At 46.7% G+C, this 12,595-nt stretch overlaps 1 protein-coding gene across 1 annotated transcript in view; it reads left to right on the top strand.

Annotated features, from left to right (window-relative positions):
• Positions 1-12,595, top strand: part of LOC139059024 (collagen alpha-1(II) chain-like) — a 1,291,347-nt gene that overhangs the window by 1,050,322 nt on the left and 228,430 nt on the right. Inside the window, exon 35 of the mRNA XM_070536814.1 lies at positions 7,869-8,084. Coding sequence (XP_070392915.1) covers positions 7,869-8,084 — 216 coding nt within the window. The remainder of the gene's footprint in view (positions 1-7,868; positions 8,085-12,595) is intronic.

Below are 12,595 nucleotides of genomic sequence, written 5' to 3'. Positions count from 1 at the left end.
AATTCCTCAATAGAAAAGTCAACATTGATCAACAATAATTCAATGCCTTCGCAATAATTTTTTTTCTAAGGGTTAGCTGCATTTGGTCTCCATATTATCCATTCTTATTGCTAGACCGTTCACTTACGCAGGCATTTGATAAACTTGACTGGAGATTTGCGTAAGCATGCTCATTGTCGGAGGAACAGCGGCATCGGCCTTCTCTTCCTCCATGGCAACAACTGCCGTTTCTGTCTGTGGAGCTTGCGTCACTGACTGCATCAACGCCGAGGACGTGATCAGCGCCGGTGGCGTGATCGGCTTCGTCGCCGCCGGAGCAATGCTGGTTGTGTCTCTCTTGGGTACTTCACTTTTAACTGCACTGACATCATGATCACTGTTCTTTGTTCTGCTGAGCGTCTCGATACGCTCCATCATTGCCTTTACCTGATTATTCTGCTTCTCTATCATAACCTTGAGTTCCAGTGTCTACACTCGTTGTCTTTCGAAGGGTGGGAGGAGCGGAGTGGAGGGCAATTGCTATTGTCAACAGCGACGGGAAACCCCGTTGCCCAGCTCACCTGTTTCTCGGCGCCGTTGCTCCGGTGGGTCTTCTACTTGGACCTCGAACGAGTTTCGCGCCTGCGAGCCCCAGCTGCCGATGGTGACCTGATATGGCTCGTGCTTCTCCCTCGCCTTGTCTGGGAGCGGCTGCGACGCCCGCCCGGCGCCTGCCACGCTGTCTGCTGCCACGCTGGCCCCTTCGGCTGCTGCCGCTGCTGCTGCACCGCTTCTCGTTGCTGACGTTCGCAACGCCGTTTACGAACGATGTATGGCGTCTTGAATCTCGCTGTACACTCCTTGTCCGCGGTGTGGTGGTTGCCCCCGCAGAGGCTCCACTTGGGGTTACTGCAAACATGGCTTTCTTCGGTATTCTTCATGCCGCAATCACGGCATATCTTGTCTTTGGGGTTAGGACAAACGTCCATCCGGTGACCAAGGTGACCACACCAGTAGCACATATCGATCTACTTGAGATGCAGCGAACACTCGACCAGCAGAATGCCATATCTGATGTAGTTCGGGACCTTGGCGCAGTCGAATGCGTCTTGCCTATGCCGTTGGCTTGCATAGCAGTAGGATTATACTCTTGCATGATTTAGTCGTTGATGTCTTGAATAGTGTCCGTCATCGGGGCACACCTGATGACACCCTTAACGGTGCCATGAGGGGCAGTCTCGTAGGCGCTGACTTCGTGTACCGTGCCGTGGACAGGGAGGCATCTGAGTGCCGAGTAGCGCTCTGCATTCTCTCGCTTAGGCGCACTGATAAGCACTATGTTTTGCTGTTTGTTCGGGCAGATAGCATCTTGCGTCACCTCCTCCCCATTCACGTTCGCAGCTGCGACGATGACTCGGCTGATCTCGAATCTAGATACTTCCTCAAGGTTCAGACCTCCCCTGGGACGCATGACGATCTTGATATCTTGCCTCGGCAACACTGGCATCCTCGCTGCCTTGAGTAGCTTGCTCTTGAAATTTTTCCGCTGCGGGCGACGATGCCCGGCAGCCCCCGGGCCCCCGTTGACCGGTGTTAGATTTAGCTTGCTCTCTTGCTCCTGGGTCTTCTCCCCCAGCGAAGTGCCAGCAAAACTTCTCGGAAACTTCCTCCGGCTATATTCTTCACCCACCACTTCTACACGCATAGCGGACGCCATTTTCTTGAAGCACTTCGCTTATAGGTGCCCGGCAAGGTGGATGGCCCCACCGGAGCACGGCTAAGCATGGCCGCAAGGTCCTGCTTTGTTTAGGCTTAGCTCGCAGCGACACTGTGCTCGTAGAAAAAATCCTCTTAAATCGGAAACCAATAGTTTCCAACCTCAAATTTTGGCATCCACACGGTCCTAGTAACTTCACGGATGCCGTTGTGTAAGAACTTGCATGACTTTGGTGAATTACCGCACCTTTTGCCGAAAAATCGAGGAGCACATGTGAGACACGTCCACTACTTCTTCCATCGAGGTAATCGTGACTAAGTGTTTTGCGGTATTGCTTCCCCTATAGGAATGGCAGGGAGACGACAAAACTGCGTAAAATCTGCACGGCTCTTAAAGGTTTTCTTGCCTCAAGTTCAGTGACTGCGAAAACAGCACCATTCAAAAAGTAACTAATAGTGACAATGTCTTTCAACAAACTGCAAGTGAATCAGGAAATATATTGATAATGTGTACCAATAATCATGGCATAGCACGCACCGGCGAAATAGACAGTGCAGAATTCAGCATTTGCATCATTCAACAAGACCAAGGCCATTAGATTTGAATGAACCCTTGCGCTCAGTGGTATTCAAGTTTTCTCATCCACCGCTATCTATCGCATGTGCACTGTCTAGCTCCGCCTACGCTGATATCGTACCTCGGACTACAGACGGAGAGCGACAAAGAACCTAATTGTTGCAATGCACACACACACACACACACACACACACACACACACACACATATATATATATATATATATATATATATATATATATATATATATATATATATATATTATATATATATATATATATATATATATATATATATAATCATAATAATAATAAAATATATGGGGTTTTACGTGCCAAAACCACTTTCTGATTTTGAGGCACGCCGTAGTGGGTGACTCCGGAAATTTTGACCACCTGGGGTTCTTTAACGTGCACCTAAATCTAAGTACACGGGTGTTTTCGCATTTCGCCCCCATCGAAATGCGGCCGCCGTGGCCGGGATTCGATCCCGCGACCTCGTGCTCAGCAGCCTAACACCATAGCCAATATATATATATATATATATATATATATATATATATATATATATATATATATATATATATATATATATATATAGTTGAGGCATTTGAAATAACTTTGCGAGGATTGATATCATGTAATTACGCTAACAGAAACGTCACGCACGACCCTACACCGTCTTAAGCCGAGACCACACGTACGCTTCCGGGCGCGCGTAAGCTCGCGTCCGCGCGCCTAGCGCCTGCCGAGTCTCGCGAGTAATGGCGGTTTGCATGCACAAAGACGCGCGATAGCGCGCGCTCACTGGGCTCACTCACAGACGCCTTGGTAGGCACCGCTTCGTACTTTGTTATCGACAGTGTTTCAAAATGCTTCAATTTATATAAACGTAATTGTAATATTTTTATAGTTGTTAGAGCAGCGTAAAAAGGAAAGAAGAACCACTGTCTTGAATGATATAAATCTGCTTCACCGAGAGTTGGACGTTTCGCGCCGTAGCTGCGTAGCTAGGCGTGCCGTCGCGAGTCAACCGAGGCGCTACCGCGCCGAGCAAGTTAGCGCCTAGCGCCCTCTCTCGTCGAGGTAGAGACTCACTACTCGGCAGGCTGAGCCAGAACGAGATGGCCTCTTCGCAAGAAAGCGTGCCCGACATGTGCGGATCCAAAATCGAAAGGTTTCTGGACGTCGTCCAGCAACACCCGTGTGTCTACGACACCAAAAGAATGGACTACTGGGATGCTGAGCGGGAAAACAACGCGCGGGAGCAGATACGCATGTACTCTGGCCTCTCAACAGGAGCGTCAGTGCTACGCACGTGTGTGTGTATACATCTCTGGATATGCTATTCCTTCAGTGCCTGTTTGTTTGTCTTGTTTTCCATGTTTCAGTCGAAGAGTGCCTGAAACTATGGAAGCGGCTGAGGGACCGCTATGCTCGTGCACTGAAAGCTGTTGAAGCGACGAAAAGGAGTGGCAGTGGCTACGTGTCTGGGATATGTAGAGAGACCTGTTCCTCTTTCGACGAAGACCACGCGACACACGGTGCGATTCGGTGTCCGATCGGCGTCCGAAGCACCGGAACGGCAGCCTGAATCGAGGTGTTTTGCCGTGCCGAAGCGCCGGATCGGACGTCCGGCGTGGGACAAACCGGGCAGATTTTCACCGACCGACGCGTCCGACAACCGCACCGTCGTTTGGCCGCAGCCAATGACAGCGCGGCTGGCATGTGACATTCTCTGACGTTCCCTCCACGGAGGCGGCGCTGGCTGGCCGGTTTCTCGCAGTCTATTTTTTTTTCCTTGCCTGCTGCCGTTTGTTTCCGACACGAAATAGTTACCAGTTCAGTAAAATTATCTCGAACGTCTGCCTGTTATGCAAAGCAGCGCTTAATACACTAGCACCAAGCTACTGGCGAGATCGGGAGCCGTGACGCGAGGGCACTTCACCGGCAGACAGCACACACCGTCCGTCTGAGCGAGGCTGCTCGCTTCGCTTGCACGTTTGTCCTTCGCAACGAATGCATCGAGTAAACGATTGTATTTAATTACGGGCGACCTAAATGTAAAGTGTTATTTGTTTTGGCAAAAATAAGCGCTCTTTGACGAGCTCGCGTTGGATCGCCAGCGCCGTCGGCCGCAGCGTCCGCCTAGCTAGGCCTACCGGCCCTATCACTGGTTGTTGGCAGAGCCGTCAGTAGACAACGCGCCGTCGTGAAATGTTCGGTCACTCGCAGGGGCATAATTTTATTGACAGTATTTGCGTAAAGCGAAACAGTGTTGTGCAGAGTTGTTTGTATTGTGTTTCTCGATGTGGATATGAAGTGAAGCTGGGGGGCTGTATCTGGGCGGAGCTTACGCGCCGCTCAATCTTTCGGATGCACGCACCGTGTGCCCCGAATTGTAGTATGACGCACGTGGATCGGACGCCGAATCGTACCGTGTGTCTCCTGCTTAATTTCGTCTTGCGGAATGTGTCTGCATCGGTGCCATTGCCGAGCAACAGTCCGGTCCGCGGTCGCAATCGCTATGTTCCACGGCAGGCGCCACGGAGCGGCGCGGTGTTCTGCGCACGCGCTACTCCAGCTGCGGCAGAGGCGCGGCGTTGTACTGTAGGGGGACGGATTTAGGCCTGATGCGGCATAGCCGACCTGGCGTGACGTAGCGCAACCACCGCGCGTGCGCGCGCCGGGTCACGTCGAAGTGTATTGGCGAATGGAGCGGAGCTGCTCCCCGAGATCACGCCGCGTTTCGACGCGTACGAGCCATGCCCCACCGTCTACGAATGCGTGGGCGCGTGAACGCGAGCTTGCGCGCGTCCGCAAGCGTACGTGTGGTCTGGGCTTTAGATTTGCTCGGTACGCTATAGGTGATAAGTTACCATAACAAGTGATACGTCAGGCACATGCACCACTTGCCGAGTGAGCCGCAGTAGTTATATGCAGAGATCAAGCACCTATATACTCTCATCGCGTACTCTTCTAGAATGTAGGAATAAATAAGTGATGCTGTCAGCGTTACAATTTTACAGCGTTCTGCATTGCCAACGCATTACTAATGCTATTGCTGCTGCGTCGTCTGCTAGTTCGATGTGAAAACACTTTCCCTTTCCAGGCTCAGTACCGCCTGTATATGACTACCAACGTCAAGACATTCAGCATATTTCTGTCACAGCGGCGGAAACATCTTTATACTTTGTCCTCAGCGTAAGAGAGTAGGAAACCATCGGTAATTTTACCATTTATTCGTTGCTGCCACTATAGATAGCAAACACGAAGTAAAAATTCACATCAAAGTGGGCGGCTCCTCTGGGCGAAGGTATGTTGTTGCGCAGTCGCTGCAACCTGCGGCGTACGAGGCGCATGCGAGGTGGCGATCCTCAAGCATCAAGTAACACGCAACACATAACGTGTCGCATGCAAAGGATACAAAAGTCCTGTAGTTCTAGGCGTCTTTTCTCTACTATTAGCTTGGCTAGTTTTCACCTGATTATCGCTATTGTCGCTGGGGCACGCGATACTGCTCGAATAATAAAATTTATTGAAGTTATTGTGAATTCTGCACCACCGAAGGCATGTATGATGCGATCGTCGCGCCTCCAATGCATGCGAGCACCAACGATCTCTATAAAGGGTAAACCTTGAAGACGGATAAGGGCTTGAAAACAGAAAGTGAAAAAAAAAATAGAAAGGCAGACATAGAAAAAGCGACCAGAAAAGGGTTACACCTACCTTCCTGTCGCTTTGTCCATGTCTGCTTCTCGAATTTTGCCAATTTTCAAGTTTTCTGGTATTCTCGTGGCACAATCATGTACCAACTAGCCCAACCAGCAACTGTCTCGAAAAGAAAGCTGTACTTGTGCATAATGCAGACGCTCAAACAGAAATGGGTGATTCCACTGGAAAGTTCGCAATCCCAAGTTTGGAAAGCAGTCCCCTATTTGAAGTTGCAACCATAGGCGTAGAAGTAACTCGGCTTTATCGCAGGCTGTGCCCTGGTTCGTACACATTGGAAGTAGTGAAGTGGAAACTGCAAACCCAGTTCACCTGTGCGTTTGGAGTGGACGACCGCGCATAATGCTGTAGTTGTCATTCGAGTGTTGCTTGAGAGACTGTATTTACAATATATATTCAAGGACATTCAATGTGGTTAAGATGGCTGACCAGCAACAACACCCAGCAGCCAGCGTCTCGCGATCTATTTCTTCCTTTCTCGTCTTTTATCCTTCCGTAGGAATATTATTGAAATGAGTACCCATTGAAATATTCGAGAAGTAAAATGATTTATAGATTACAGCAAGATATTTCTGACAATAAACTGGGCTAATTATTGTACAGAGCGTATCGTGAAGAAAAGAAATGAGCGCTGCATTGACGCGGACTAAAAGAAGAACATGTACGACGGACAGGCGCTAACTTCCAACTAGATGTTTGTTTTAAGAAACAGGATTTATATCGACACAAACAAGAAAAGCACAACCGTGACTTCTGTTGTGCGATTAGCTAGGCTTCGCTAATTTAAGCTCACTTAGCTACAGGAGGTCTCGATACAGTCTTCGACTATGGGACTTCCATCTGCATACTAAATTTGACCGAACTTGTAACAATATATTCTGATTCTGAATCATACAAATTGGGCGTGCCCCTTTTGGTATAACGTTACTTGAAAAAGCTGTAGAGCATGCCGAAAAGCGCAATAAAGTTTCTTCCATGACACAAGATTTGCGGTAATATAAAACTGATTTTGGTGAGCTGGTGCTTCCTAAGTCCGATATGAGACAACGCAAAAAAAAAAACATCACGAATGGGGAGAATGGTACACAGGCCAGCGAGAGTTGTGAGTAAGCGCTGGTGCATGTGCGTGTCTTTCTGCCCATCTGTCCTAGTTTTTGCGCAGTGGTGTATTGCCGCGGTATAGGATATGAGGAGGACAAAGATGTCGACATGAGTGAACGCTCGAGATAGGCGGAAGCCTGTTTTTGTGCTGTGTAGCTGAACTAGTGCCAACCAGCTAGTGCCGATTGAATACTCCTCTCAAGATTATATCGTAATGGTAGCTTCTGTGTGTTGTGTTTTCCTGCCTCATGAGTAACGCCGAAAATGGTAGCTTGGGGCGCAACTAATGCCTTCGGGAAACAAACAACGCAGGTGTTGCTTTGACGGAATCATATTTTATTTTAGCAATGCCAATAGCTTTCTCGGCATATTTTGCTAAAAAAAGAAATCACTAACAAGAAGTTCTGACTGTTCGCTGCGCAGACCGTCAAGCTGACCATTTTTATTCGTTACTTTTAAAAAAAATGTATTGGTTTTCATTAGGATACCACCGGAGCTTGTACATGGGAGAAGCTCAGTTGCCTATCGGCCTCTCTGAAGCATTCTTGTTCGCATTTAGGATCTAGGAACCACCTGAAGCGTTACTAAAAATATGGCACAACGCCTCCAGTGTACAAAATGTTTGTCCATCGGAATAGTAAAACGTTTGAGCTCCACCAATACACTTTGCAGCTTTATACAGAAAAAGTCGCCTAGCTCCCCGTCTTGTTGTCCCCATCCATTCTAGCCCGTGAAAGTGCGGATTATGATGGCCCTTTTTGCAGGGCGCTACCGGTGACACTGGCAGGGTCGGAGTTCCGGGGCCAGCTGGCCCTCCCGGACCTCTTGGTTTCCCTGGCGCCAAGGGTGAAGCTGGGGCTGAAGGTCTAGTGGGCCATCCAGGGAGCCCCGGACCACAAGGCCCACAGGGAGACCGTGGTCTGCCTGGAATGCCAGGACTGCAAGGACCCGCGGGACAAGCCGGACCACGTGGCCAACAAGTGAGTGTTTCTCCAGAAGCATTTCAACGCTAATTGTTCCAAAACGCTGCCAATTATTCCAAAACTTGCAAGCTGCTGCTCAAGACTCACTTGGCGCACGAAACTTAGTTTCTGAAAAGCAATTTCTCCGTGGCCTCGCAAACTCGTAAAATTGAAAAAAGAAGCTGTTGCGTTCGTTTGTCATGCTGCATATCCTTGTGTATTGCGAAGGTCCTCTTAACAGTTAATTACTACTGTTTTCTTTTTGTATTAAAAAACCCCCGGCACGCTGGAAAGCATTCCCAAACAAGTGTAGCCCATAAAGCGAAAGATAAAGCAGACAGAGCTGTAACTTCATGCATATTGCTGTGAGCTAGAAAGCAATACAACAACATACAAAATGTGCAAACAGTAATTGCCGAAAACACAACGGAAATAGCCACCGATCGCCTAAATAGCAGCGGAAACATCTTTTCAATTTATTGAAGCCTTTAGGTGGGACAAAGCACAATGTGCATTAACAGGTTTTTGACTGTACAAAATCCACACTATGCTATATTTATTTGCCCATACTGAGAAGCTAATTGACGGTTAAATCCGACACATAAAAGCCCTTACCTTTTAAGCAGTAAATAATTCTTGGGACTGAAAACTTTTTCCACCGCGTTTCCTACACCTTTAAAATAATAAAAAAAACACAGCTCTAGAACAATAAAGAATTTTCAATTCCTTAGTGAGTATTGTCAAGCTTACAGAATGTAGAATCCATGCAATAATTCTTTTCAGGTACATCCGGTCTTTCACCTCTAGAAGGCTTGAAAATCACCCAACCATCCACTTTCAAATTATAACTGTGCAACACACCGCGAAAAAGAATGAAAGAGTGAGCAGGCCAAATACAAAGACGTATTCACGGCGAGCAAATTTAGGCAGCCGTCAGCGTTCTATTTCTTTGACTATGAAGTTTTGCACTTGCTATTCAAACTGGCAACAGAATTCCTATCTGAAATTTTTCAAGCTGTATGCGACATAATTTAAATGACCTCACTTTCATCAACGCTTCTGCAGCGGATGCAGCATCCTGGCGTACACAGTTGCGCACGCAGCACCTGAAGTGGTTCGGGTGACGAAAAAAACGTACAACTTTTCATTCAAAGATCGCATAACTTTTTTAATTGCTCTTTTTTAAAGCAACGCCAAAAAATTTTAGCACCAGAAGCAGAAAACAAGGCAGGCGGTGAATGCTAACTAGCAGTTTTATTTACCGTCATCATCATCATCGTCGTCATCATGTTTCATGTCCACTGCAGGACTAAGGGCTCTCCGTGCGACCTCCGATTACCCGTGTCCTGCCTGAACCGATTTCAATTAGCGTCCGCGAATTTCCTAATTTGATCGCTCCACCTAGTCTTCTGCCTTGCTCGACGGCGTTTCCCTTCTCTTGTTACCATTCTTTAACCCTAATGGTCCAAAAGTTATCTAACCACCGGCACATTACATGACCTGCCCAGCTCAATGTTTTTCTCTTTATGTCAATTATAATATCTATAGCCCTTTGCTCTCTGATGCAAAGCGCTCTCTTTCTGTCTTTTAGCGTTATGCCTAGCATTCTTCGTTCCATCGCTTTGCGCAGACCTTAAATTGTTCGCAACGTTCTTTGTCAATCTCCAAGTCTTTGCCCCATATGTCAGCACGGGTAAAATGCACTGATTGTACACCTTGAGGTAACCCAAATTCACTATACCTCCATAGGTATGCGTGTGTGTCTGGAATGTATTTGCATTTCCTTCTTCACTTCCACATAGATCAACGCTGCTCGCTCAATGTGCACTCTGGTCCTATTGTTGTTGTTGTTCTTATTTCTCTGCACAAGTGACACTTACCAACCGTGGGCGATCCGCCAAGAATTGGGTGGTTTGCGGAAATGGGGTGATGAAAGGTAGAAAAAAGCATACTGGGGAAAAGGCGCATTCTGCTCAGTGTTCTAAGTGCAACAGTCATCGGGCCAGAGTGAACCGAAAACCAGATAAATATTTATCAAAAGTTTACTGTTTTTAGGAAGGCAGCCAGTTGGTTTCAATATTACTGTGGTCTCTGTACAAACATTCTAGGGCCTATACCCTGACGTGGTAGCTCGAAACAAAAGCAGGATGGAGACGTTCACGCTGAGGCCAGGCTTGTTTATAGGGACCTCGACCAACATTATCACTGAGGAAAACTGTTGACACGCAAGGAGATAGTAGGCAATGTTTCCGGTTCACCGCACTATATATACAAATGAGTGATACTTATTGGGGGGCTAGTTGGTGCATGTTAACCCAGATGCGGAAGTTGGAAGAAGTAGGCTTTCCAACCTTGATGTTAACCGAAGTAGCTGAAGCCTTGCTGCGAAAATTGAAAAAAGAAAGTACAGAAAAGGGTGACCAAGATGAGGTCACCAAAAGTGAAAGTACACGGGTTGTCATCCCGTACACCCATAAGGTAGCGCACAATTTGAAGCATGTGGCGACAAAATATAGGGTTCCTGTTGTTTTTTCCACCCCAAAGAAACTGGCTGTCTTGTGCGTTAAAACTCATCCGAACAAGGTAAACAAAACTGACTGTAAAAAGAGACATGCATCCCCGTTTGTTAAGTGTGCCGTGGGTGTTGTATATCAGATACCTCTCGCATGCGGAAAGAAGTACATCGGACAAACCGGCCGCTGTATTAACGACCGATTAGCGGAACATAATCGGGATTTACAAAATGGCACTGGTTCTCATCTGCCGCATCATTGTAAAGCCTGCGGAGAAGAAAGGAAGATTAAGTGTGTGGCAAGGCTGAAAGAAGCAAAGGTTTTAAACAGAAGTAAGGGTCAGACAGCCCGTGAACTGTTGGAAGCCTTCTACATTAAAAAAAACAGTAGCGATTGTGTTAGCGCCCCATCTATCTCCATTTATACGAATGAAACTGCTTTTTTAGATACACGGGCGGGAGATACGTGCGGACCTCTCCTATCATTTATCGCTTTCTTTTTTGTAAAAACCCTCGCTCGCATATGTGGTTCTTGCTACCTATCTTGATTTGTCCTTATATTCATTCGCATACGCGGTGAATAAACAGTAGGAAATGGCGCCTGTCCCGTCTCGCTTGGTATGTGTCCTCTTTTCGGCGCTACAACCCTCTTCTGGAAATATACAAAGGAGAAGCTGACAAATCAGTCCTGTGCATATAGGAAGTTGTTGGGATGCGGTAACGTAGTCTCGTTAACGTAACCTCTAATTTGTCTCTTAGGCATAATTTATGGCTCCAGCAGAATATTTGTGCTCACTTAGCTTCTTTCTCCACCCTTCACTGCTCCTGTTGCCAGCTTCTTCTTCACTTCTTCATAGCTGACTTCAATTTCTTGTGGCAAACTTAACTTCTGTGTAGCTCAGCACTCCCCACTCAAGCAACGCTGTGTAGAATTTTTTTTTACGTCACTACATACTTTCTCTATACTGAGATGCATTTCATGTTAACTTCTGCAATTCTTTGTAGCAAAATTCACTTCTATCTTGCTAATTTCATTTCTGTCCATTTGTTGTTATTGTATATCCGCGCACCTACCCAGTGGCCCATACCCACTCTGCAATATTGCATAAGAATTGTCACACGCTCAAAGACACATGCCACAAGGTTGGCGGTTTGGCTAGCTGACATTTAAAGAAGTTTTCTTCAAATACTGCAGCTCAAAATAACGGAAAGAAACAAGATGTACAAGACGCAACAGGAAGCCATAAAAGCCCGTTTTTTTCATACACATGAATCTGCTGGTCAGCCTAAGCACATAGCGCTTGTCGGCTGACCTGGCAGCTGGTGGATACATCAGCAGTTACGAGGCTCAATGATATACAATACAAAAACCAGATAGCAGGATGCCGTCCTGCGCGACATAAAAAAGGATAATAGATATAAAGAAAGGAATTGATGAGCACAAAAGCAAGTATAACTTGACAAGCTGCGATAAGTAGATTAGACACATGACGTAAGAGTAAACATGGAACGGAGCATGGCCCTAAGGCCACGCAGAATTGTCATATTTGCATTGTTTCCAAGCCCCACTTTCTTATCTTTTCACCAGTGCTCTTCTTTTTACTATATTGCATAAATCGTCACTGAGATCATTAAATACCGCTGGGACATATTAGTTCCTGTTTTTTTTCCATAGTTTGTGAAAACTCTTGGCTTAACGTATCTGTCTGTTTTCCTTAGTGTCACTTCTTTGTGGACAGCTACCCTGAAATCTCTTGAAATATAGTGTCGCATAACCACTGCAAACCGAAACATTTTGCTTACCTTGAGTATGCCTAGTTTAGAGTATTTTTCTTGGCACAGTCACAGGCACAGTCTTACAGTGGCACAGTCTTACAGATGGCAGAAGCCATCTGTAAGACTGTGCCATAATATATACTATTTACTATTCGTTTGATAAGCTTAATAATCGTTTGCCTTTTGTATTCTGAACAAGGACCATATAAAGTTATTCCATAGCGCAAAACACACTCCACTA

Source organism: Dermacentor albipictus, chromosome 4 (genome assembly GCF_038994185.2).
Source record: "Dermacentor albipictus isolate Rhodes 1998 colony chromosome 4, USDA_Dalb.pri_finalv2, whole genome shotgun sequence".
Taxonomy (NCBI): domain Eukaryota; kingdom Metazoa; phylum Arthropoda; class Arachnida; order Ixodida; family Ixodidae; genus Dermacentor; species Dermacentor albipictus.
This window is presented reverse-complemented; position numbering and strand designations above follow the sequence as displayed.